The sequence below is a fragment of the Chiloscyllium plagiosum genome, unplaced genomic scaffold (assembly GCF_037043375.1).
Source record: "Chiloscyllium plagiosum isolate Xiang-an unplaced genomic scaffold, Cpla_swu_hap1 HiC_scaffold_39, whole genome shotgun sequence".
Taxonomy (NCBI): Eukaryota; Metazoa; Chordata; class Chondrichthyes; order Orectolobiformes; family Hemiscylliidae; genus Chiloscyllium; species Chiloscyllium plagiosum.
The window spans coordinates 238,769-266,634 of NW_028270177.1; the positions used below are offsets into that span (position 1 = coordinate 238,769).

General features: G+C 42.0%; 1 protein-coding gene and 1 long non-coding RNA gene across 2 annotated transcripts in view; one reads left to right on the forward strand and one right to left on the reverse strand.

Moving 5' to 3' along the window:
- LOC122539577 (uncharacterized) overlaps positions 1 to 26,254 on the forward strand; it is a 36,621-nt gene extending 10,367 nt beyond the window's left edge. The window contains exons 2-3 of the long non-coding RNA XR_006309123.2: positions 14,913 to 15,022; positions 26,010 to 26,254. This is a non-coding gene — a long non-coding RNA (uncharacterized LOC122539577). The remainder of the gene's footprint in view (positions 1 to 14,912; positions 15,023 to 26,009) is intronic.
- The window catches only part of anpepb.1 (alanyl aminopeptidase, membrane b, tandem duplicate 1), an 86,997-nt gene that overhangs the window by 19,058 nt on the left and 40,073 nt on the right, over positions 1 to 27,866 (reverse strand). The window contains exons 7-14 of the mRNA XM_043674558.2: positions 25,048 to 25,191; positions 24,905 to 24,970; positions 24,749 to 24,814; positions 23,432 to 23,601; positions 22,320 to 22,393; positions 21,566 to 21,699; positions 14,668 to 14,723; positions 5,174 to 5,321 (exon numbers count right to left, since the gene is read on the reverse strand). Of these exons, the coding sequence (XP_043530493.2) occupies positions 5,174 to 5,321; positions 14,668 to 14,723; positions 21,566 to 21,699; positions 22,320 to 22,393; positions 23,432 to 23,601; positions 24,749 to 24,814; positions 24,905 to 24,970; positions 25,048 to 25,191 (858 nt within the window). The remainder of the gene's footprint in view (positions 1 to 5,173; positions 5,322 to 14,667; positions 14,724 to 21,565; positions 21,700 to 22,319; positions 22,394 to 23,431; positions 23,602 to 24,748; positions 24,815 to 24,904; positions 24,971 to 25,047; positions 25,192 to 27,866) is intronic.

Below are 27,866 nucleotides of genomic sequence, written 5' to 3' on the forward strand. Positions count from 1 at the left end.
GTTTCAGTGGGGAATTACTTTGGGAATAGTGATCACAATTCCGTAAGTTTTAGAATACTCATGGACAAAGACGAGAGTGGTTCGAAAGGAAAAGTTCTAAATTGGGTGAAGGCTAACTATACCAAAGTTCAGCAGGAGCTGGGGAATGTAGATTGGGAGCAGCTGTTTGAGGGTAAATTCACATTTGATGTGTGGGAGGCTTTTAAGAGAGGTTGATTCAAGTTCAGGAGAAATATGTTCTTGTGAAAATGAGGGATAGAAATGGCAAGATTAGGGATGACAGGTGAAATTGTGAGTCTCGCTAAGAGGAAAAAGAAAGCGTACATAAGGTCTAGGCACCTGAAGATAGACAAAGTTTTGGAAGAATATCGGGAATGTAGGATCAATCTGAAACAAGGAATTAAGAGGGTTAAAAGGGGTCATGAAATATCTTTAGCAAACAGGGTTAAGGAAAATCCCATATCCTTTTATTCATATATAAAGAGCAAGAGAGTAACTAGAGAAAGGGTTGGTCCGCTCAAGGACAATGGGGGAAAGTTATGCATGGAGTCAGAGAAAATGGGTGAGATTCTTAATGAGCACTTTACATCGGTATTCATCAAGGAGAGGGACATGATAGATGTTGAGGTTAGGGATACATGTTTGATTACTCTCAGTCAAGTCAGCATAAGGAGGGAGGAAGTGTTGGGTATTCTAAAAGGCACTAAGGTGGACAGGTCCCCAGGTCCAGATGAGATCTATGCCAGGTTACTGAGAGAAGTGAGAGGAAATAGCTGGGACTTTAACAGATATCTTTGCAGCATCCTTGATCCGGAGGACTGGAAAATTGCTAATATTGTCCCTTTGTTTAAGAATGGTAGCAGGGATAATCCAAATAATTTAGACATGTGAGCCTGATGTCAGTGGTAGGGGTGCTGATGAAGAAGACAGTGGGAGATAGAATTTATTCCCATTTGGAAGAAAATGGGCTTATTAGTGATAGGCAGTATGGCTTTGTGCAGGGAAGGTCATGTCTTACAAACCTAATAGAATTCTTTTGAGGAAGCGACAAAGTTTATTGATGAGGGTAGGGCTGTGGATATCATATAAATGGACTTTAGTAACGTGTTTGATAAGATTCCTATAGTAGGCTGATGGAGAAGGTGAAGTTGCATGGGGTCCAGGGTGTACTAGCTGGATGGATATAGAACTGGCTGGGCAACAGGAGACAGAGAGTAGTGGAAGGGAGTTTCTCAAAATGGAGAACTGTGACCAGTGGTGTTCCACAGGGATCTGTGCTGGGATCACTGTTGTTTCTGATATATATAAATGATCTGGAGGAAGATATAGGTGGCCTGATTAACAAGTTTGCAGATGAACTAGGATTAGTGGAGTAGCAGATAGTGAAGGGGAAGTCAGAGAATACAGAGCAGAATATAGATAGATTGGAGAGTTGGGCAGAGAAATGGCAGATAGAGTCCAATCTGGGCAAATGCGAGGTGATGCATTTTGGAAGATGCAATTCAAGAGCAAATGGAAAATGGAAAAGTCTTGGGGAAAATTGATATACAGAGAGATCTGGGTGTTCAGGTCTATTGTTCTCTGAAGGTAGCAATGCAAGTCAGTAGAGTGGTCAAGAAGGCATACGGCATGCTTTCCTTCATCAGACGGGGTATTGAATACAAGAGTTAGCAGGTCATGTTACAGTTGTATTGGACTTTGGTTCGGCCACATTTGGAATACTGCGTACAGTTCTGGTCACCACATTACCAAAAGGATGTGGATACTTTGGAGAGGTTGCAGAGGAAGTTCCCTAGGACATTGCCTAGTATATGAAGAGAGGTTGTGTAGAGAAGATTATTTTCATTACAAAGACAGAGGTTGGGGGGGGGGGATTCGATTGAGGTCTACAAAATTATGAAAGGTATAGAAAGGGTGGATACCAAGAAACGTTTTTCCCCTGAGTGGGGGACTCAATTACTAAGAGTCACAAGTTCAAAGTGAGGGGGGAAAAGTTTAGGGGAGATGTGTGTGGAAAGTTCTTTACGCAGAGAGTGGTGGGTGCCTGGAACGTGTTGCCAGCAGAGGTGGTAGGGATGGGCATGATAGCTTCACTTAAGATGTATCAAGACAGATACATGAATGGGCAGGGAGCAAAGGGATACAGATCCTTAGAAAAAAGGCGACAGGTTGAGATAGAGGATCTGGATCAGCACAGGCTTGGAGAGTTGAACAGTCTGTTCCTGTGCCTTAATTTTCTCTGTTCTTTGTTCTTAGGGACAACCCTGGTAATTATAGACCAGTTTCTTTATTCAGAGAGCAGTAAGGGCATGGAACGTCCTGCCTACAACAGTGGTAGACTCTCCAACTTTAAGGGAATTTAAATGGCCATTAGATAAACATATGGATGAAAATGGAATAGTATAGGTTAGATGGGCATCTGATTGGTTCGGAGGTTGGCACAACATCCAGGGCTGAAGGGCCTGTACTGCACTGTAATGTTCTAAGTTCTAAATGCCATAATTGAATTTCTTACAGCTGCATCAATAAAACTGCATTAGTCACACGACACCAAGTTATAGTCCAACAGGTTTATTTGAAATCTCAAGCTTTCGGAGCACTGCTCCTTTGTCAGGTTCACTATAACTATAACGCGGTATTATGTGATTTCTGATTTTGTCTAACCCAGCCCAACACTGGCATTTCCACATTAAAACTGTATTAGAATTCTCTTGCTAAATTGTTTAAAAGCCTCTCAGATAACGACAGTACTGTAACTTGATTATATTTTTCAGTAAAGGCAATGAGGTGCATGTTGCATATGGAAACATCCAAAAGAGTTTGATAAAGTACCGCATAACAGGCAGACCAACAGAACTGATGCCCAACTATTGCATGTATCTGGTTTATAACATTGTGATGTTTCAGGGGCTGCCTCTGAAGTAAAATGGAGGAATGAGGGATGTCACATGAACTGTTTCGAATTCTACCTGTAAATAAGCTTGGGTGATTTGATTTTTCAAGGTTAAAGGATAAAGGTTTTTTTTATTCATTCATAGGATATGGACATCACTGGCTGGGCCAGCATTTATTTCGCATCCCTTATTGCCCTTGAGAAGGTGGGGATGAGCTGCCTTCTTGAACTTGCTGCAGTCCATGTGCTGTAGATAAACCCACAATGTCTTTAGAGAGGATTTTGACCTGGTGACACCGAAAGAACAACAATATATTTCCAGGACAGGATGGTTAGTGGCTCAGAGAGAAACTTGCAGGCGGTGGTGTTCTCATCTGCTGCCCTTGTCCTTTGAGATTGAAGTGGTCATGTGCTTAGAAGGTGCTGTTGAAGGATTTCTGAAGTGCATCTTATAGACAGAGCACACTTCTACGACTGAGTGTCAATAGTGGAAGGAATAGATGTTTGTGGATGTGTTGCCAAGCTTTGTGGCTGCTGTAGGAGCTGCATTCATTCAGGCAAATAGTTTGTATTCCAACATACCCATGATTTGTGGTCTTATATATGGTGGACAGGCTTTGGAAGTCAAGAGATAAGTTACTTGCTGCAAGAGACCCAGTGTCTGAGCTGCTGTTGTCACCAAAGTATTTATACGGTGATGAAGGGCTTTTGCCTGAAACGTTGATTTTTCCTGCTCCTCTGATGCTGCCTGACCTGCTGTGCTTTTCCTGCACCACACTCTTGACTCTAATCTCCAGCATCTACAGTACTCACTTTCGCCTATTTATATGGCTAGTCCAGTTCAGTTCCTGGTCAATGGTAACCTCCAGGACAATAGAAAATTCAGTGGTAATGCCATTGAATGTCAAAGGACAATAGTCACATTCCCTCTTGTTGGAGATGGTCAATGCCTGGTTTTTACTTGTAAATTGTAAGTCCAAAGTTAGATAATGTCCAGGTCTAGCTACATTTGTACATGGACTGCTTCAATAGCTGAGGCTTCATGAATGGTGCTGAACATTGCACAATCATCAGCAAACATCCCCACCTCTGTCGTTATGATGGAGGGAAGGTTGCTGATGAAGCAGCTGAAGATGATTGGGTCTAGGATCCTACCCTCAGGAACTCTTGCAGAGATGTCCTATTTCTCAGATGACTGCCCTCCAACAACCACAACCATCTTCCTATGTGCCAGGTATGACTCCAAATGGAGAACTTTACTCCTGTTTTCCATTGATTCCAATTTTGCTAGGACTCCTTGATGCCAAGGCTGTCATTCTCACCTCCCCTCTGGAATTCAGCTCTTTTTTCCGTGTTTAAACCAAGGCTGTAATGAGGTGAGGAGCTGAGTGGCCCTGGCAGAACCCAAACTGGGCGTAACTGAGCAGGTGCTGGTTGATAGTACTGTTGATGACACCTTCCATGATTTTACTGATGACTAACAGTAAATGGGGTAGTAATTAGGTGGGTGAGATCTGTCCTGCTTCTTGTGTATATGACGTAACTGGGAAATTTGTCACATTGTCAGGTAGATGCCAGTGTTGCAGATTTATTGGAACAGCTTGATTAGGCATGCAACTAGTTCTGGAGTACAAGTTTTCAGTACTATTGACAGAATGTCAATTGCACTGGATGCTACCAAGGCTTTTAGTAATTTCTTGCTATCTCGTGGAGTGAATTGAATTGGCTGAAGACTGGTATCTGTGATGCTGGAGTCTTCCAGAGAAGGCCAAGATGGATCATTCAAACAGCACTTCTAGCTAAAGTTTGTTTCAAATGCTCCAGCCTTCTCTTTTGACTGATGTGTTGGGCTCCTCTGTCATTGAAGATGTATATTTGTGAGTTGACTAATTCTCCACAACTCCGTGTGGGAGGATTGAAGGTATAAAGAGCAGTAATATGTATGTTGTGTAGGTATAATATGGGTTTGGTAATATGGAGATCAATATTCTGTAAAATTGGACATAAATAAGTCTATATTGTGGTATCATAAAATTGTCATTCAAGGCAGAGACAGAGATACAGCAGCCTCTGAGTAGGTACCAACTAGACTCGGAGAGTAATCGCTACAGTGTAGAATAGAACTCTACACCAAGACATCATGGTCAGTAGAATCCATAGTGACAGAACCATGCCACCTTATATCAATTACTTTACAATGCTCCCAACCACAAAGCCTCAGCGTTTACTGACAGAGTGCAAAAGGCCTGGAAAAAAAATTACTTTTTCAGAATTCCATACCTTCATGGGCCCAAAAACCTCTGTACGGTCAAACATGAGCTCAAAATATGCCAGGTTATCGAGGGCAGCCTGCCATGGAATATATTCCAACTCATTGACCAGGTATTTTGTTGTGTCTAGTGCCGCTGTGGTTTCACGATATTTTGCTCTGTCAGGGACAAAAAATGTTCATCAATTGGATTTGTAGGGAAGTGCCTTTGAAAGTCAGTTGGCTATAGAATATAATACTTTTCACTGTATCACTGTCTTTGTATATCAATATGGAATTGATATACTTGTAAAACAAGACAGCTTATTTAAAAGCTAGAATCTTCTCAAGCCATGAATGACATGAGTTTTGGTGAGAAATATTGGAAAATCAGGTGAGGTGTTGAGCAAGGTCCTTCTCAACACTGAGATCAAAAGGTTGCATTTTCCAACCAAGTCTCAGACAGAGTTGATATTCTTGCTAGTGAGCAGTGAGGGACTTATTAACATGGTCATTATCACTCTCATTTCGAAACAACCTCAGCTCATTAATATGCACTCACCCACCCATCAAATAGAATCTAGATGCTGAGAATTCCCAACATAAAGGCCTAAGCAGGTACCTGGCGACTCCAGGTCGCCAATTACTCCTCCAGGCATTCATTTTCAATACCCAGCACTAACATCTCAGGCCTTGCCTCATGAGCAGCATCTGCATGTACTCAACAAAAATTTTCGTTGGCATCTGACACACCAGCCTCTCTGCATCATCATGGCATATCTCTAGTCCATTTACAATACATTTCTGCAGTGCATTGCTGCACTTCACAGCTTAGCAGCATCTTTCATTGCCATGCTGCTGCGGGGCTACTTTGTACACAGTTCGTGGACTGGACTAGGCTGCGCCTCCAGGGCTGCATACTCTGTCTCTTTGCACCCCCTCACTTTTCAGCTTATCCAATGTTCAAAGCATCCTGACCTGGCGCCACTTTGCCCTCTGACCTGCACCTCATACACTCTGTTTAGCCTGGCTGGTTAGTGCAAACACAAAGCCAGGAAGCTTGTCATGGTTATAAGCAGTTTTCAGTCAGTAGCAGAGACAGAGTGACTGTGAGGTGGCAGAGAGATGCCAGCAGTTACCCTGGCAGAGTGGAGCAGGTCTTTCAGAATTGCTGTGCGTTCCTTCAAATCATCGACACGACCCTGATCCAAGGGGCAACTCAGATCAGGCTGGCAGGGTCCTTTTTATAATTCGTTCTTTGTGTTCTCTTGGCTGTGGCCAGCCAGCTCGGAGTCAGTCCTCTAAACTGAGGGGATTCTAAATCTCCTGTATCACAAAGCTAGTCCCTTTTTTTTCTAAAAGCCGATCCTTAGCTCAAAGAAACTCTATCCTTGATATTTTTCAGAGGGACAATAAACCGGGCCGGGCTCTGATCAGTCTGGTTTAGTACAGAGATGAAACGAATTTTGAGAGGCCTTTTGTTTATATGTAAACAGCTGAGACTTCAGGCCAAACTGGTCATGTTTTAGAAATGACCTGTATAATGAAAAGGGATTGGTCAGCTCTTTAGCTGGGCTGAGCAGTTTTAGTTTAGTCTTGAAATGGGAAGTTCAACAGGGAGCTGTGTGGAAACTCGCTCTCTCTTTTCTGCACTTCAACTTCAACCTGTAAGCATGTTTCCATTTATACTGGTTTTTAAAGGGAGTTTGCTTATTGGGACCGTTGTGTATATTCGGAACAGCATAATTAAGTCTAGTTGGATACGTTGAGTCCTGTAGGGGTTCTTTATTCTGTTCTTTGTGTTTCATTGTGTAATTTTTTGAATAAATGTTGTCAGTTTTAAAATCTAGTAGTCAACCTAGCTATCTTACTCCGGGTAATTTTCACTGTTCACTTACCAAGTCAAATTGCAAAGTTATGGTCTGGGGCTGCCTGTTTAAGAATGTTTTGAGTGGTCTGGCCTAGTCCATAACACCTGGTTATGTATTTTTTTTAACTGGCTATGGGTTATCAGCTCAGAATTAGTCCTCTGAACATAGGAGATTCTAAATGCCCTGTTTGTATTTTGTTGTTGTCGTGTGTGTACAGGAGTAGGACACAGTGAAAAACTAGTGCATAAATCTTTATTCATATTCCACCACCAAGAAGAAAGGAAACATCCGAATGGCCAGTGACAAGCTTTGCCCTCCTCAACAAAGTGATCAAAACGTGAAGGGGGATGCAGTGATTAAATCAGAATGGAGTCAGAGGGGGAAATAAAGCACTCCACACCTTGCCCTGAAAACCTTGAGGGGTCTTTTTATAATTCATTTGTGGGATGTGGGTGTGGCTGATTAGGCAAATTTTTATTGCCAGTCCTAATTGCCTGGAGAGGAGTTAAGATCAGCCATATTGCTGTGGATCTAGAAGGAGGTATAGGCCAGAATGAGTAAGGACAGCAGTTTGCCTTCCTAAACGGTATTATTGATTCAGATGGGTTTTCACAACAATTAGTAGTGGTTACATGATCGCCATTAAGGCTAACCTTTTATTCCAGGTCTCTTTGTTTTTAAATCAAATTCATATTTCACCATCTGCTAAGTCCCTAGAACATTACCCTGGGGTTCTGGATCACTAGTCCAGTGACATTACCAAAATGCCACCATAGTCCCAGAGGAGCACAGGGTTGCTCTGTCATCACCAAAGATAGTTTAGATATTTTCTGACCAACCTCTTCAGAGATGGTACATTACACCCCGGAACAGTTGGAAGTTGAGAGGTAGAGACACTACCACTGTGCCACAAGAGGCCCCCTGGGGTTGGTTTAGTCTGAGGCTGACATGAATCTTCATAGTAATCTCAACAGGTGCAGGAATCATATCCACAATATTGATCACTTTGTAGCAATAGCATGGCTTTTTGTGGAGGGAAGTCATGCCTCAGAAACTTGATTTGAGTTTTCTGATGAAGCAACAAATATACTTGAGGGTAGGGCAGTGGATATTGTCTACATGGACTTTAGCAAGGTCTTTGACAAGGTCCCTCAAGGTAGCCTGATTTAGAAGATGAAGTCACATGGGATTCATCGTGAGCTGCTAAGATGGATACAGAACTGACTCGTCATAAAAAGCAAGTCATAACAGGGTTTTTCTGACTGGAGATCTGTGACCAGTGGTGTTTCACAGGGATCAGTTCTGAGACTTCTGTTGTTTTGTAATACAAATAAATGATTTGGAAGAGAATGTAGGTCGTCCAATTACTGAGTTTGTAGACAATGTATAGATTGTGAGAGCTGCGGATAATGAGGAGGATTGCCGGAGCATACAGGCTTGAGACTTGGGTGGAGAAATAGCAGTTGGAGTTTAATCTGGACAAATGCAAGGTGATGCATTTGAAAAGATCTAATGCAGGAGGGAATTATACAATAAATGGCAGAATCCTTAGAAGCATTGACATACAGAAAGATCCAGGAACCATAAGTGGGTATGATGGTCAAGAAGGAATTAGGTCATGCTTGCTTTCGTTGTCTGGCCATGATGTGGAGGTGCCAGTGTTGGATTGGGGTGGACAAAGTTAAAATTCACATGACACCAGGTTATAGTCCAACAGGTTTATTTGAAAGTAGAAGCTTTCAGAGCAGTGCTCTTTCATCAGGTAACTGGTGGGGCACAATACATAGGACGCAGAATTTATAAGTATACACCCACCACTTACCACCCCTATCAGATGGTTTGGTACTGTGGCTTGTCTGCTTGTCCTGCAGGAGTTGGATGTCTCTACTCTGTACTAGCCCATCCACCAGGACCTCCAGGGCCCTGTTTGTGAAGTGGATATGGGAAAGGTTTCAGTGGAGTGGAATATGCTAATGTAACACCCTTATTCAAAAAAGGAGGGAGGCAAAATGTGGGAATTTACAGACCTGTTGGTTTATCATCTATTGTTGGAAAAGTATTAGAATCAATTGTCAAGGAAGCAATATCGGGACATTTTGTTTTGTGAAGTCCAAATCATGTTTGACTAATTTGCTAGAGTAGTTCAAAGATGCAATAAGCAAAGTGGATAATAGGAGTCCTGTAGTTGTAATATATCTGGACCTCTGGAAGGCACTTGTCGCACAAAAGATTAATTCAAAAAATTGGATCATATATAGGATTAGGGGTAATTTATTACCTTGGATAGATGACTGGCTGATGGACTGAAGACAGAGTCTGAATGAAAGGAGTTTTTTTTCTGGATGGCAAGGTGTAATAGTGGAGTGCCAGAGGGTTCAGTCCTTAGACCCCAGCTATTTATCGTCTACAATAACAACTTGGATACAGGGATAGAAGGCTCTGTAGCCAAATTTACGGATGACATAAAAATAGGCAGGATGGTAAATTGCAAAGAGGAAATAAGAACTTTACAAATGGATATAGATAGGTTAGGAGAATGGGCCAAATGTGGCAGATGGAGTTTAATATGTGAGGTAATGTATTTTGGTTGAAAAAATGGGAAGGTGACCTATTATCTAAATGGGGAGAGACTTTGGCCTGCTTTGGTGCACAGGGATCTGGGTATCCTCGTTCATGAGTTACAGAAAACTAGCATGCAGCTATACAGCTGATAAAGCAATGGAATGTTGGCTTCTATAGCTAAAGAAATAGAATATAAAGGTAAGAAAGTATTGTTGCAACTATACAAGGCATTGCTGAGACCACACCTGGAGTATTGTGCACGGTTTGCTCCCCTTATTTGAGGAAAGATGTAGTGGCATTGGAGTCAGTTCACAAGGGGTTCACTAGATTGATCCCAGAGATGAGTGTTTTGGCGTATGAAGAGAGATTGAACAATTTATGTCTATACTCTTTGGAATATAGAAGAATGAGGGGAAATCAAATTGAGGTATTCAAGATGGTAATAGGTGTGGATAAAATAGACTTGGAGCTTCCGCTTGTGGAGCATTCTATGACAAGAGGTCATAGTTTTAGGATAACGGGTATCAAATTCAAAAGAGTTGAGGAGAAACTATTCCTCCCAAAGGGTTGTGAATCTGTGAAATTCGTTACCCCCCAAAGTGCGGTGGATGCTGGGATCACCGCAGTGAGTAATTTAAGGAGGAGTTAGACAGATGTTTTAATTGGTAACGGGTTGAAGGGTTATGGGAAGAAGGAAAGAAAATGGGGATGAGGAGCATATCAGCCATGATCAAATGGCGGAGCAGACTCAATGATCCAAATGGCCTAATTCTGCTTCTTTATCTTATGAACTTATGGCAGTTTAGGAGCAAATTACTGCAGATGCTAGAATCTGTGCTGAAAACAAAAAATGCTGAAAATCATAGTGAGTCAGGCAGCATCTATGTTTCAAGTCTAGATAACTCTTCATCACAGTGGACACTTCACGTCAGCTTGCATTCTGTCCATGGATGCTGCCTGACCCACTGTGATCTCCAATATGAAATGTCAGCTTCCCCTATCCACTATGTCTGAAGCAGATGTCATGAACTGTGCTGGGCAGCTCAGGATGGTCAACACTTGTCTAGCTGCACAACAGCCTTGTAAATATGGTGCCAGTGCTCGGGGTCCCAGAAGGTCCTGGCAGCAGTGAGTGGGAAAACTGAGCTAGCATCAGTCAAGAGCGGTCCTATGGAGGGTTAAGGAGTTAATGAGGTGAGTTTCAGAAAATAGTACAAGCAATCTTGCTAGGCTTCACAATGAGAACCTTCCATGAAATCTGGCAAAATTGATACTTAGCCATAAATGTAATATTCAATGCAAAGCAAAAGTGCACTGTCTGACAAATGAGCTAATGTTTCACTGGGACACTTTGGGAAGAACTAATAGATTGCTCCCTGATGATCATTGAACAAAAAAGTTACATTTATGTACCATCTTTAATATATAAAAATATTCAAGATGTTTCAAGAAATCATGAAGAAAGAAAAAGAGGGTCACCAAAACCTGGGCAAAAGGGCATGAAAGGCTCAATAGTCGAGGGTTAAGAGATTTAGTGAGAGAATCTGAGGACTGAAGGGTTACTGATGGTCATCATTGACCAAGTGGAATGAAACGAAGAGAGTTTGTAAAAAGGATGAAGAGCAGTTATGATGCTAGAGTCAACAAAGATCAAGGGTAATGAGGGGTTAAGAAAAATATAAGAATATTAAATTTGAGTAGTAGGAGAACTGAATCAGCAAAGATTGAAGCATCCGTGAACAGGAATCAGCACAGAATTAGAATAAAAGAAGCATGTTAACTGAGATTGACGGTGAGACAAAGTTGAATCTGGAGATCTGTAACTCTTCAACAGCAAATGTGTATGTCTGTGGAAATTTTCCCTCCCCCAATTCCAGGGCTCCCCAAAGTGTGGGTCACAATCCTACAACCAATACTAATGCAAAGCATTGAGCTCTAAGAGAGCAATGGCTGCTTGGAAGTTTGACCAAGAGCAATGAGGCCACTTTAAATCCTCATGTTTATTTAATGGTGGGCATGGCCTAACTGGTATCACTGCCAGCATTTTCTCTCCAATACTTGGATTCACTCACTCTCTGCTACTAGACCCACCTGAAGCCAAGGCTGCTTTCACTTTAAAATATGATTCCTGTTCGGAAAATCCCAGGGTGAAGCTGGGTACTCTTTGTTTTAAAAACATTGCAGTCTAAACAGCTATCATTACTCACAGCTCCCTTATCCCACAGGATTCCTAGTAACAAGGAGAAGGAATATATGGTTCTTTTTTCTGAGTGGCTGGCAGTGACCAATAGGATGCTGCAGGGATCAGTGCTTGGACCCCAGGTATTCGTAATATCTGTTAATAATTTAGATGAGAAAACTAAATGTAATACCTCCAAATTTGCAGATGACTAAAATTGTTTTGGACAGTTGAGTGAGTGAGTGAATGCATGGCAGATGAAATATAATGTGAATGAATGTGAAGTAGCAAAAAATTCAAGGCAGATTATTTCCTGAATGGTGATAGATTGGGAAAGGGGGAGGTGCAGTGAAACCTTGGTGTCCTCATACACCAGTTGCTGAAAGTAAGCATGCAGGTACATCAGGCGGTAAAAAAGGCAAATGGTACATTGACCTTCTTAGCAAGAGGATTCGAGTATAAGAGCACGGATGTCTTGCTGCAATTATACAGGGCAATGTTGAGGCTAAACCTGGAACAGTGTGTGTAGTTTTCATCTCCTTATCTGAGGAAGAATGTTCTAGCCACAGAGGGAGTGCAATGAAGGTTTACCAAACTGAGTTTGGGATTGCAGAACTGATATATGAAGACAGACTGGATCAGTTAGGGCTATACTCACTGGAGTTCAGAAGAATGAAGAGGGATCTCATCGAAATCTATAAAATTCTAGTGGGACTTGTCAGAGAAAATGCAGAATGTTCCCAATGATGGGGAGTCCAGAACAGGGTTGGAGAATTTGAGCTACTGGGAGAGGCTGAATAAGCCAGGCTATTTTCCCTGGAGCATTGGAGGCTGAAGGGTGACCTTGCAGAGATTTATAAAATCATAAGGGGCATGGATAGGATAAATAAATAAAGTCTGTTCCCAGGGTTGGGGGAGTCCAGAACTAGAGGGCATAGGTTTAGGGTGAGAGGGGAAAAATATGAAAGGGACCTAAGGGGCGACTTTTTAACGCAGAGGGTGGTGGATGTATAGAATGAGCTGCCAGAGGAAGTGGTGGAGGCTGGTACAATTACAACATTTAAAAGGCATCTAGATGGTTATATGAATAGGAAGGGTTTGGAGAGATATGGACCAAGTGTTGGCAAATGGGACTAGATTAATTTAGGATATCTGGTCGGCATGGACGAGTCGGACCAATGGTCTGTTTCCGTGCTATATGTTTCCATGAGTCTATAACTAGAGTTCTATAATAAGGATAGAGAGTGGGCCATTTAGGACTGAGATGAAGAGAAATTTCTTCACAAAATAATGGTGAGCCTGTGGAATTTGCTGCCACAGAAAGTGGTTCAGGCCAAAACATGTTTTCAAGGAGTCAGATATAATTCTTATGGCTAAAGGGACTGTTGGATCTGGGGAAGAAACAAGAACAGGGGTGATCATATTGAATGGTGGAGCAGGCAAAAGAGGCCAAATAACCTACTCCTGCTCCTACTTTCTATGTCAAGAAGTTACTCCAGGATTTCTAGCCATTGATGTGTTCTTGTAGTTACTGTATTTATATAGCAGGTTCTGATCAATGGTAATGTCCAGGATGTTGATAGTGATGGATTTAGTGACAGGAACACCATTGAATGTAAAGGGGTAATGGTTAGATTCTCTCTTACTGGAGATGGTCATTGCCTGACATTTGTGTTCCTTACCAAGTTAAAAATCACACAACACCAGGTTATAGTCCAACAGGTTTATTTGGAAGCACTAGCTTTCAGAGCAGCACTGGTGCTTCCAAATAAACCTGTTGGACTATAACCTGGTGTTGTGTGATTTTTAACTTTGTACATCCCAGTCCAACACTGGCACCTCCAAATCATGCTTCTTACCTCTTGTCAGCCCAAATGTGGATATCCAGGTCTTGCAGCATTCTGGCATGAAGTTTATCATCTTTTTAATACAGAATGCTTTGAATGTTTATTTCACAACAGTTAAAAATCACGCAACACCCAGGTTATAGTCCAACAGGTTTAATTGGAAGTACTAGCTTTTTAGAATGCTGCTCCTTCATCAGGGTGGATGTGGAGTATAAGATCGTAACGCACAGAATTTATAGCAAAAGTTTACAATGTGATGTAACTGAAATTAGACTGGATTGTTTGTTAAGTCTCTCCTGTTAGAATGACCATGTTGCTTTCAGTTCTTTCATATGTAAATCACAAAACTTTTTTTATAAGTTACATTCTCAAGTGAACTTTGACAATTGGTGTCATGTTGGCCCAGTTAATGTATTGAGGGTGTGAGCTTCCCTGTGTGAGACTGTCTGTCTGTGCCACAGTGGTCAGACTGATTCTATTCTAAAAAAAAGATTTACAGAATCTTACATGGATTCATGCAGTTTTTGCAAAGTAAAATGTAATTCTGCATATACAGATTCACCCCACAAACTGTGCATTTGGGGGGTTGTGTGGGGGGGGGGGGGAGAGTGGGTTATGGGTATCTGCGAGAGAGTATGTGTGTGTGTGTGGGAGTGTCTCTGTGTGTGCATCTGTCTGTGTGCGTGTATAATGCAATGGGGTCACCTGTAGTGTGATATGAACTCAAGGTCCCAGTTGAGGCCATTCCCATGGATACCAAACTTGGCTATCAGCCAAGTTACATCACATTGTAAACTTTTGCTGTAAATTCTGTGTATTGCAATCTTATACTCCACAACACCTGACAAAGGAGCAGCGCTCAGAAAGCTAGTGCTTCCAATTAAACCTGTTGGACTATAACCTGGTGTTGTGTGATTTTTTACTTTGTACACCCCAATCCAACACCGCCATCTCCAAATCATATTTTACAACAAGAATCATATTTACAGCAGTGTTACTAATGTTACCTTTCACTGCATGATTAAATTTGCTGATTTTTAGATCCATGCAAGTTGTACGCGACTTACCTTGCAAGATTAAATGAGTCGGCCATTATCTGTGCTCGGTTAATGACTGGTAAATGCTGTAAAAGAGAAATGGAAAACATTTTAAAGTTGAATGGTATCCCTAGACTGGGTATTGTGTACTAACTTACAATCTGAGTTGAGATGGAACATATAAATAATGGTGAATTGTTTTGAAGACCTTACTATTAAGGTGTCTGAAATATTAATCTTGAAAATAATTGACGTGACATACTTTGATATCGTAGACATTTTGAAAAGAACACTCTGTGAAGAGACCGGCTGCAACTAGGAAAACACTGGAACTGCAAGGAACACAAGCTATTCGACTGAGATTGTTGAGCCTTATTCTGACCAGGTGAGAAGGACAGGGCTGGCTCCTTTCGGTTCAGTTTCTTCAGCTGGTCATAACAAAGGTTTCAGTACTTTTTGCGTAAGGTTATACTTCTCTCTCATTTAAAAAATTCAGGATTTTTTTTCAGGATCATAGGACACAGAATTTATAGTAAAAGATCAAAGTATCACAAAGAACAAAGACAGACACACATACACACAGGGGTGTGAGGGTCATGGAGCAAGATTCGTGGGAGAAGAGGATGAGAAGTCCAGTGGGGCCTAGCATAGAATCCCTACCAGTTGTGTGGAAGCAGGTCATTCAGCCCTTTGAGTCCTCACAGACCCTCTGAAGAGCATCCTGACCAGACCTACCACTTCCTCCCCTATCCCTGCATTTCCCATGGTCAATTCACCTAATCTGCATATGTTTGGACTCTGGGAGACAACCAGAGCACCCGGAGGAAACCCACACAGGCACAGGGAGGATCTGCAAACTCCACACAAACAGTCGCCCAAAGGTAGAATCAAACCAGAGTCCCTGGCACTGTGAGGCAGCAATGTTAACCACTGAACCACCCTAGTAAATATCTTAACAAGATACTCAGTTCAAAGACCATGATTATTCTTTCTGATTATCTTGGGACTTTCCACATGCCTAGCCATAATCTCTTCAATGATCTATTCTCGCACCTTCCTGATGACAGATGTAAAACTAACTGGCCTACAGTTTCCCATTTTTGGCTTCCCTCCCTTCTTCAAAAGATGGATTACATTTGCTACTTTCCAGAATCTATCAAAATGTGCAAAAATGCACACTTACATATCCACTACCTCATTAGCCACTGCTTTTTTTAATTCACTCATGGGACATCTGCGTCACTGGCCAGAATTTATTGCCCACACTTAGTTGCTCCTGAAAAGATGGTGGTGACCTGTTTCTTGAACTGCTATAGTCCATTTGTTGTAGTCCGACCCACAATGCCATCAGGGAGGAAATTCCAGGATTGATCCAGCAACACTGAAGGAATGGTGATATATTTCCAAGTCCGGATGGTGAGGGGCTTGGAAGAGAACTTGAAGTGGTGCAGGTATCTGCTGCTGGCCTTGTTCTTTTCAATGGAAGTGGTCATGGGTTTGAAAGATACTGTCTAAGAAGTCTTAATGAATTTCATCAGTGCATCTTGCACATGGTACACATTGCTGCAACTGAACGTTGGTGGTGGAGGGAGTGGATGCTTGAGTATATGGTGCCAAACACATGGGCTGATCTGTCCTGGATGGTGTCAAGCTACTTGAATATTGTTGGAGTTGTATTCATCCAGGGCATTTCATCACACTCCTGACTTGTGCTTTGTAGATGTGGACAGGCCTGGGGGAGTCAGGATGTGAGTTATTTAGTAAAGGATTCCTAGCCTCTAACCTGCTCTTGCAGACAGTATTTACATGGCTTCATACCATATTTATATTAATAATGTAAATATTTAATATTTTCAATGTTGAGTTCAGTTTCTAGTCAGTATTGAAAGGCTGCAGCAGGGACATTTTGCACAGGGGACAGGCATCCGGGCGATGACCCACCTCATTAATATTCCACTTTCTATTTTACAAAATGTTCCAAATGAGCTCAACATCGAGAAAGCACAATATGGAAGTCAAAGCAGATATCATACACACTGGCTGTGAGGAGTGTCCATGTTGTTCAGCACCTCAGAGCACAATCTGCAACTGTACGCACTCCTCATCCACGGATATGGCATCTGACTTTAACAACCTCTCATGCCCTTCATGGCATCTCTGATCCACTTGCAGGATGCTCAGGAAGCATAGACTTGCATTGTAGGGCATACCAGAGCAAGCATTGAGAGGCTGCTGCAAGGATGCTGAACAGAGATAGGCACCTACTCATACAGTGAACCAAGCTGCATCTTGGGGCCACTGACTTGCTTGCTTAATACTCACTTGTACCGTGCCTACCTAGATTCTCTCAGGATCCTCCCTTACCACACCAAGACTGTTAGCACACTGGAGCTAAAGCCAGTCAAAGACACCCAATAATGCCATTTTGAGGTGCTCTTCAGTGCAAACACACTGGTAGTCTAGTTGTCCTGAGGGAGTAGTACCGGGTGCAGCTGACTCTTGCTGTACAATACATTGAGACAGCAATCTAACATCTAAGGTATGTGCTAGTTGTCTCTGTGGCAACAAAACTGCTCATGTATTCAACCAAATGGCCATGTTGGACAATGAGTGGGTCATGACCTCGGCCAAGACAAAGGGCTGCGGGTGGGGTGAGACACATTTTCAATCCGGGGTTCCTGGTACCCATTAGTCACAGGCACAGTATATGGCCATGGTCACTTGTCCACTCAGGTCATTGATGGGCAGAAATCTGTCTGACTGCAGTCCCAGGAGTGGGCAGCAGTCAGTCCCGTAGGACCAGCAGCAGCATAGAGTCATAAAGATGTACAGCATGGAAACAAATCCTTCGTTCAAACTCGTCCATGCCGACCAGATATCCTAACCTAATCTAGTCTCATTTGCCACACTTGGCCCATATCCCTTAAACCCTCACTATTCATATACCCATCCAGATGCTTTTTAAAAGCTGTAATTGTACCAGCCTCCACCACTTCCTCTGACAGCTCATTCCATACACACACCACCCTCTGCATGAAAGCATTGCCCCTTAGGTCCTTTTTAAATCTTTCCCCTCCAAATTTGGACTCCGCTACCCTGTGGAAATGACCTTGGCTTTCACCCTATCTGTGCCCCTCTTGATTTTATAAACTGTCACCCCTCAGCCCACGACACTCCAGGGAAAATAATCCCAGCCTATCCAGTCTTTCCCTATAATTCAAACCCTCCAACCCTGGCAACATCCTTGTAAATCTTTTCTGAACCCTTTTAAATTTCACACCATCCTTCCTATAGCAGGGCAACCAGAATTGCACACGGTATTCCAAAAGTGGCCTAACCAATGTCCTATACAGTCACAATATGACCTCCCAACTCCTACACTCAATGCACTGACCAATAAAGGCAAGCATTTCAGGAACTATGAACCTGCACCCCAAGGTCCTTTTGTTCAGCAACACTCCCTAGGACCTTATCATTAAATGTATAAATGCTGTCCTGATTTGCCCTTTCTAAAATGCAGCACCTCACATTTATCTAAATTAAACGGCATCTGCCGCTCATCGGCCCATCTGATCAAAGTCTCATTGTACTCTTCACTATCTGCTACACCACCAATTTTGGTGTCATTTGCAAACTTATTAACCATGCCTCCTATATTGACACCCAAATCATTTGTATAAAATGAAAAAAGCAGTGGACCTAGCACCAATCCTTATGGCACACCACAGATCACCGGCCTCCAGTCTGAAAAGCAATCCTCCACCAATCTGTCTCCTACCTTCAAGTCAGTTCTGTATCCAAATGGCAAGTTCTCCCTGTATTCCATGTGATCTAACCTTGCTAACCGGTCTACCATGCAGAACCTTGTCAAATGCCTTACTGAAGTGCATATAGTTCACATTCATCACTCTGCCTTCATCAATCCTACTTGTTAATTCTTCAAAAAACTTCGTTGTTAGTGAGACGCGATTTCGCACACAGCAGAGAGAAATCAAATAATCAGTTAGGGAGCTGTAAACATAGTGGTAGAGATCTGGTCAGTCATGACTAGGGGTTCCTTGTCAGGGTCAGTCAGATGTCTGGGGCAAATAAAGTCCTGGCGATTTTTTTCATTGATCATTCAGGAGGCAGCAAGGGGCTGTTGGTGCAGGGAGTGTGTGGCTTCACTGCCAAAAGAGATGGGGGAATTGAGGCTGAGGGAGAAAGCATTTGTAAAGATGGGAACAAGGACATTAATGGGTTGAGCTTATGGTGTATGGCGGGAGGCTTTGCTGAACAGACTTGGAGTGCATGAGACCCATTAGAAGGGTGTTATTGGCAGTGCCCAACCTCATGACCTCTGCTGGGAAGCACAGAGAATCAGGGTGGGCGCCCTTAGGATGTAAGAGCGAGTTTCAGGGGATAGTGAAGAAAGTTCTGATGAAAGGTCACTGAGCATGAAATATTAACGCTGCTTTCACTCCATAGACACTGCCAGACCTGCTGAGTTATTCAGGCAATTTTTGTTTTTGTTTCAATTGGAGGCAAGGTTCAATATGGTGCGTCTCCACATGAAGAGAATGAATGGAAATGGGCTGTCGGGGTAATACGAGGTAAAAGGGGACTTGCAGGCTCAGGTGGTGGGGACTACATAGTGACCAGGGTGAGCAAGCGCTGATGATGTCCACCACCAGCTCTGACCCCTGCCATCATTTGCCGTTCTCACAGTGTGAGGTGCAATTGGAAAATGGCTGAGAAATGTCCAGGGTCAGGACAAAAGACTGGGCTGGACAGTGAGGGAGCAAATACATGAACCAGGTATGTGCAAACTCCAGTTACATTTAATTTGGAATTACTTAATTGCCCATTTGCAAAGCACGCAGAGTGAACATGCTTAGGGGTCAAATGCTGGTGAAAGGCAATTTGTACGAAAGGCAAGTTGCTCCTTGCAACTTGAATATTGGCATCTCAATGATACTGGGTTAGCAACAAAGACTTTACATGATTAATTGAGCAGCACTGTCATCTTTTAATGTCCAAGGATGCTGTGGGAGGCACACGCCATCACTTCAGTACCTATTGTGTAAGTTTAACTATAGAAATTTGCTAATGCTATTCGGAAGGGTTTAAACTAATTCAGCAGGGGAATGGGAACCTAACTTGCAGTTTCAGTGTCTAGGAGGTTGAGAGTAGTGAGATCAGAAATAAGGCTTCAAGGTCACAAGAATTCACCAGCAAGCAGGAAGGTAGTTTGAAGTGTGTCTACTTCAACGCCAGGAGCATCCGGAATAAGGTGGATGAACTTGTAGCATGGGCTGGTTCCTGGGACTTCGAAGTTGTGGACATTTCGGAGACATGGATGGAGCAGGGACAGGAATGTTTCAGTAAGAACAAGGAAGGTGGTAAAAGAGAGGAAGGTGTGGCATTGTTAAGGACAATATTACGGTAACAGACAGGAAGTTTGAGGACTCGTCTATTGAGGTAGTATGGGCTGAGGTTAGAAAAAGGAAAGGAGAAGTCACCCTGTTGGGAGCTTTCTGTAGGCCTCCGAATAGTTCCAGAGATGTATAGGAAACGATAGCAAAGATAATTCTGGATAGGAGCAAGAGTAACAAGGTAATTCTTACTGGGGACTTTAACTTTCCAAATATTAACTGTAAATACTCTAGTTTGAGTATTTTAGATGGGTCAGTTTTTGTCTAGTGTGTGCAGGATGGTTTCCTGACATAGTATGTAGACAAGTCAACAAGGGGTGAGGCCACACTGGATTTGATACTGGGGAATGAATCTGGCCAGGTGTTAGATTTGGAGATAAGTGAGCACTTTTGTGATAGTAACCAAATTCGGTTATGTTTACTTTAGTGATGGAAAGGGATAGATATATACCACAGGGCAAGAGTTATTGCTGGGGGAGATGCAATTAGACAGGATTTAGGATGCATAGGGTGAGGAAGGAAACTGCAGGGACTGGGCACAATTGAAATGTGGAGCTTATTCAAGGAACAGCTACTGCGTGTCCTTAATAAGTATGTACCTGTCAGGCAGAGAGGAAGTGGTCAAGTGAGGAAGCCCTGGTTTACTAAAGAATGTGAATCTCTTGTCAAGAGGAAGAAGAAGGCTTACATTAGGATGGGATGTGAAGGCTCAGTTAGGGCACTTGAGAGTTACCAGTTAGCTAGGAAAGACCTAAAGAGAGAGCTAAGAAAAGCCAGGAGGGGACGTGAGAAGTCATTGGCAGGTCGGATCAAGGAAAACCCTAAAGCTGTCTATAGGTATATCAGGAATAAAAGAATGACTAAAGAAAGATTAGGGCCAATCAAGGACAGTAGTGGGAAGTTGTGTGGAGTCCGAGGAGATAGGGGAAGTGCTAAGTGAATATTTTTTATCAGTATTCACACTTGAAAAAGGCAATGTTGTTGAGGAAAATACTGAGATACAGGTTACTAGAGTAGACGGGATTGACGTTCACAAGAAGGAGGTGTTAGCAATTCTGGAAAGTGTTAAAATAGATAAGTCCCCTGGGCCGGATGGGATTTATCATAGGATTCTCTAAGAAGCCAGGGAGGAGATTGCAGAGCCTTTGGCTTTGATCTTTATGTTGTCATTCTCTCCAGGAATAGTGCCCGAAGACTAGAGGATAGCAAACATTGTTCCCTTGTTCAAGAAGAGGAGTAGAGATAACCCTAGTAATTATAGACCAGTGAGCCTTACTTCAGTTGTGGGTAAAGTGTTGGAAAAGGTCTAAGAGATAGGATTTATAATCATCTAGAGAGGAATAAGTTGATTAGGGATCGTCAACACATTTCCTGTTGCATTATCTTCAGGTTCTAATCTATAAGCAGTTTTCTTTCAATTTGAACTTTGATTTGGAAATTGTGAAGTGTTCTGTCAGTTCCTTAATAACAAGTACAATAGTGTAATTGAAGCAAAGGAGAAAGATTATATTCACCTCATGATTTGTTAACAATAGATTCACAAGTTTCTTCCAGTTTGTCTCATCGTAATTCACTCTGTAATATCCCGTAACATTAATATTGGCCACCAGCCACTCCTTTCCATGCAATTTCATTTCCAGAATGGTTTCTGTTGTTACAGTTAAAACATATTCATTAGGGAAATGGACCATGCCGAGAGAGTGCCGCACCGTTGAAAGGTCCGTGCCAAGGGAGTGCCGCACTGTCAGATATTTTGTTTTTCGGATGAGATGTTAAACTTACCTTTACATGCACTCACCATGTGCTGATCTAAAATGGTAAGTACAATCCTAAGTACATGATGGGAAAATGATGTAGGCAATAAAAAGGCCTGACCTTGACTGGAATCCTGTAGAAAGTGAGGACTGCAGATGCTGGAGATCAGAGCTGAAAATGTGTTGCTGGAAAAGCGCAGCAGGTCAGGCAGCATCGAAGGAGCAGGAGAATCGACGTTTCAGGCATGAGCCCTTGCGTCGATTTCCTACTCCTTGGATGCTGCCTGATCTGCTGTGCTTTTCCAGCAACACATTTTCAGCTGGAATCCTGTAGAGCCAGGAATACTTGAGAGTAGGGAGAGTAGGCCCAGTTTTGCAAGTATTGGGCTGTTAGGCATTTTCCATGATTGTGAAATTACAGTTGTGCTATTTCCATTAAACAAGTAGCCTCTAATCTGCCACAATTTACTCAGATTGTTACTTATCTCTGTGGGGTATATGGAAAGATTCATACTTTGGGGATCCAGTAACCAAGTACTGTTCTCTATTCCTCCTTTCGTCCACGTAATTGGTACAATCCAAGTGTAACTGAAATACACAAAAAAATGAATTCGTCAAAAATACTATTATTGACGTGGGAGTATTTGTCATTCTTAGCACAGCTCTCACCATTGAAGGCTGTGAAAGTTCTGACACAAACTGATTACCTTGGAGTGACCTGCATAAAGGAAAGGATGATTGATGCGTGGGACAGATTTGCTCTGCCATCCACTGCCTGTAACTGGCCCTTTCTCTTTTTTTCTCATAAACCCCCACATCTCTACCAAACAGCGCTAGTCCTTATTTATTCCCCAGCACCCATGTTTTGTGTGTTTGTGTGTGTGCGCGCGCGCGAGCAGGTATACTACACAGTGAAGAACAACGAGTGCAGAAATCTTTATTTATAATCTATCACCAGGAAGGAAGGAAACACTCGAGTGGCCAGTGACAAGCAGTGCCCTTCACAACAAAAGGCAATGCTGAGTGATCAAAGGTGAAGGAGAGGGCAGGAACTAAATCAAAATAGAATCGGAGGGAGAAATAAAACATTCCATGCACCGCATGCCCACCTCTCCCTGAAAACCTTGAGGGTGTTGGTAGACTGTGCTCCTTCCCCAGGGACACCCAGGCCCAGAAGTGACCTCCTTTGGTCAGGTTCAATTATTCATTGATTTTATTTCAGTTAAAACTGCAGTCACCAACATCATAACAAGGGAGCTGCTCATTCATGACATTGCCCTATTTGAGTCCTGATTGAGCAGTCTGACTGTCACATTTGTTAAAATAATACCCAAGTTCTCGCATTTCATAGCAAACTGTTTGAACTGATGAGTTTGTATATGGCTCTACATAAATACAAATTTGTTTTTGTACTCATTAATTATAAAAAATACCAAGAGTTTTCAACTCCATTTAGCAGTGAGTTTAACCTTGGGTGGTGTCTGCTAGAAAAATGCAAAATGTTACATTTTAATTTCTAATCTGCATTTAAAATTCTTTTTCACAATGTTATGTTCAATAATTACTGTTAAAAAAATCAGAACATTTCGCAGACTAAAACGCCTTCAATTTCCTGATCAGACTTACTTGAATTTTGAAGGACGAGTCACAGTTGAATTTGGATCAAGAAGAAAGTGTTTTTGGGTAACAGTTCCAGTTGTCGTATCTATTGTAATAACTGGAAAACCCATCTGTAGTGTCCATCGACTCATAATTTCACCAACTGTTGTCGGCAAATTGATAGAACTACCAACAGCCTGAAAAAGGAAATGAGATTCAGTGTCATGGTCATCGCTCAATAATGTCTGAACAGGAGATTCACATCCAGCTAAATTTAATTATTTAGATTAAATTAAATTGGCCCTTCAGCCCAACAAGTCCACACCGACCCGCCAAAGCGCAACCCACCCAGACCCATTCCCCTACACCTAACACTATGGCAATTTAGCTTGGCCAATTCACCTAACCTGCACATTTTTGGACTGTGGGAGGAAACCGGAGCACCTGGAGGAACCCACGCAGACACGGGGAGAATGTGCAAACTCCACACAGTCAGTCACCTGAGGCGGGAATTGAACCCGGGTCTCTGGCGCTGTGAGGCAGCAATGCTAACCACTGTGCCACCGTGCCGCCCACAATGTTACACAAAGCTAACATTCTGGTTCAGGATCATCAATAGATTCTTAATCCAGATTTATTTTTCAATTCAGATTCCACCATCTGCCATGGTGTGATTCAAATCTGGGGTCCCCAAAACATTAACTGATTTCCTGGATTAATAATCTAACAATAATACCACTCAGCTATTGCATCACCCTCTGTTCACTTCCATTCCTTTGTTTAGACTTTGCAGCAGTTTGATACAACTTCCTCAGCTACTTCAGAGACTTACGAGTTAAATTTGTTGCTGTGGGTTTAGGGCAGACCAGGTAAAGATGACAGATTTCCTTCCATAAAGGGCATTAGTGAACAGATAGGTTTTTATGACAATCGAATCATTATATGGTCCCCATTAAATTAGCTTTATAATTTCAAAATTTACTGATTCAAATGTTCCCATCTGCCATGATGGGTTTCAAACACAAGTCACCAGAATATTAGTCTGGAGTTCTGGATCACTCGACCAGTGACATTATCACTGCTTCCCCAAACTGGAGAGCTCCAAAAATGCATCCCTTTAAATCTGTTGAATTTGGATGCTGGAGAGTGAAGTAATAACTAGAGGTAATAATAATGAGTAACAATAACTCTGTTTAACACCGTACAAGACACTAGCCACTATTAAAAATAGTTGTGTGCTATCTTTCTTTAAATGGAAATTTGCAGCACCTGTGTTTTCAGTCATAAATGTTGCTAGTAAACATCATTTTGTTTTTAATTATTTTAATCTTTTCAAATACAAACCTTCTGCAGATGCTCAAAGAGGTCTGTGTATATCGTGTTGCCATATGAAAATTGACGGAGATAGGTCTATAAAAAAATTAAATTATGAAAATTTCAACAACTAAAACATTTCAGATTAATTGATAAAATTAAATAAAATTTAACATGGAGACTTACATTGAGTCCTCTGACAAATATGTTTTCAGTCAGAAAGTCAGAAAGCATGCGAAGGACAGATGCTCCCTGTAGAGAAAACCAGTCATACATTTGTTAGAGTCACAATAACCAAGTTACACATTCTACTAGAAAAATTCACTTACCTTACTGTATGAGATTGCATCAAAAAGCTCATTAATTTGAGCTGGTGTGTTAATATCAGTTTCTTCAGAGGAGAGAGGATGAGAGGATGCTAAAGCATCAACAGCAAAAACTCTGTAAATGTCATCCAGTACAATTAGATCTTTCTGTGGAAAGAGAAAACTACTGTCAATCAATAAAAAAAAGGTTTATTTCTCATCTCAGTACAGTTTGTAATGAGGATTCTTAAGATTACAGGAATCTATTCAACAATATTTATTCAACAAACTTGTTCTAAATGGTAAATTTAAAAGATTAGGAAATTGTACTGTAACTCAGGAAAAGCGAAGAGTTTTGAAATGAGAAAAAAAGTAGTTTTTGTTTAATTCATATTTTGAATGCCTAGCTCTGTTGGCCATGCTGGGCACATAATGCTCTCTAGATAATGGGAACATGAATAAGTAATGCAAAGGTTGGTGCTGGAGTGAAATTTGTTCAGTCCTACAGACCTGATCTCACTGTGAACAAGGATATTGTCAAGGTGTAGTCTGTTAGCATTAAGTGTTTCTCTCATAATGTAGTTATTGTCATGATCCACTTTGGGGAGTGTATTGATTGTCAAGTCCCATTAGTCCTGAGGTCACTCTAAGAGTTAATGATTTAATCATAGAATGCAAAGACCTTGATTTACCTGTCTAACAGAAAACATTCACCAATTTCTTGTACTTAACGAGAATTGCTGTTTATTATAAATAAGTAAATTCTGATCACAAAGTAAATAGCAATGAACTATCATCATATAGTTCTGCTGGGTGATCTCTTACGTCCTTCTCTCTCCTTGTGGTAATCTAAAACTCATCGGCCTGTGACCTACCTCATACCAAGCCATGTTGCCTCATTGCTGTGTGCTCTCTCAGCTTCACTTGTTCATAGCCTACTAACATCTTGATTTAAACATTCTATTCTTTATTTTGAATTCCTTCAGGGCTTTACTACTTACTACCTCAGTAACTTCATCTCAATCCAACGACGTTTGGATGCATCCTACATTCTGGCCTGCTGTGTCTCCTTGATTACGACTGATCTACCATTGTTGGCTGAAGGTAAATTTGCTTTTCATTCTTTCATGGGATGTGGGCATCAGGGACTGGGCCAGCTTCTACTGCCCATTCCTAGTTACCCTTGAGAAGGCTGCCTTCTTAAACAACTTCAGTGTTCCGTTTGCTGTAGGTAAACCAGCAATGCTGTTAGGGAGGAAGTTCTAGGATTGTAACTCAATGACACTGATGGTCCAGCGATATATTTCCAGTCAGGATGGTGAATGTCTTGGAGAGAAACTTTCAGGTGGTGGCGATCCCATTCATCTGTTGACCTCGTCCTTCTTCTTCATGGTAGTGATTGTGGGTTTGGAAGGCGTTACCTAAGGAGCGTTGATGAATTGTTGCAGTGCAACTGTTGAAGTAACTCCACAGAGGCCAGTATCCCGCTCCATGTCACCTTCTGCTTACACATGGCAAGTCTTTGACACTGGTCCAGCTCCCTCAGAGCCAGCTCTGAGTGTCAGAATGTTTCACACTCCTCTTTTTATTTTATTAAACAGTACAAAATACAAACCAACAGTTAACATGAGCAGGAGAAAGTGAGGACTGCAGATGCTGGAGATCAGAGCTTAAAAATGTGTTGCTTCAGGAATTCTGAAGAAGGGCTTATGCCCGAAACGTCGATTCTCCTGTTCCTTTGATGCAGCCTGACCTGCAGCGCTTTTCCAGCAACACATTTTTAAGTTAACATGAGCAGCCATATACAAGAAACAGCAAGGGGAAAGGGGCAGCAAAGCCAGACCCCAAACCCAACCCTGCAACCAGTTCACAGGGAAACAAGGGCGAACCTCGAATCCCACCTTACATTATCAAAAATGAAACAGTAAATGCAATCACATACAAATAGTCTGATAAACCAAACAATAAAACAATGCATATAGCATAGACATCCTCTTTTTATCTCTCAGCCAGGAATCCCTGATTGGACCAGATTAACGATCTCAAACAGGGAATTTATGTTCAATGAGGTCCACCTGGCTGATCTTGTTACAATCACTACACTGTAAATGGTGCACTCTGCTGCTACTGTGCATCAGTGTCTGAGGGAGTAAGTTTGAAAATAGTGGATGTAGTGCCAATAAAACAGGCTGCTTTGTTCTGGATAGTATTGAGCTTCCTGTCTGTTGTTGGAGCTCCACCCATCCTGGCAAGAGGGGAGTATTCTATCATACTCCTGACTTGTACTAGAGTGGAGAGTCAAGAGTTAAGTTACTTGCAATAGAATTTCTGTCCTCCGACCTTTTTTTTAGCTACAGTATTTGTATGAGTAATCCAGTTTCTGATCAGTGGCCTAGGGAATTCAGTAATGGTAGTGCCATTGAATATCAAGAGAGATGGTTGAATTCTCTTGTTGAAAATAGCCATTGATGTCATTTGCCACTTGTCAGCCCAAACCTGGATACGTCCAGCTCTTGCTGCATTTTGACATGTACTGCTTCAAATATCTGAAAAGTCGCGAATGGCGATGAACTTTATGCAATCATCAGTGAACATTCCCACTTCTGACCTTATGATAGAGGCAGGTTATTGATGAAGCCACTGAAGATGGTTGGTCCTAGGACACTACCCTAAGAAACTCCTGCAGAGATATCCTGGAGCTGAGATGACTGACCTCCAACAATCACATCCATCTTCCAATGTGCTAGATATGACTCCAATCAGTAGAGACTTTTCTCCCAATTTTCATTGACTTCTGATTTGCGAGGGCAAGTTCCCTGGGTCCCAAGCTTTGGAATATCTAT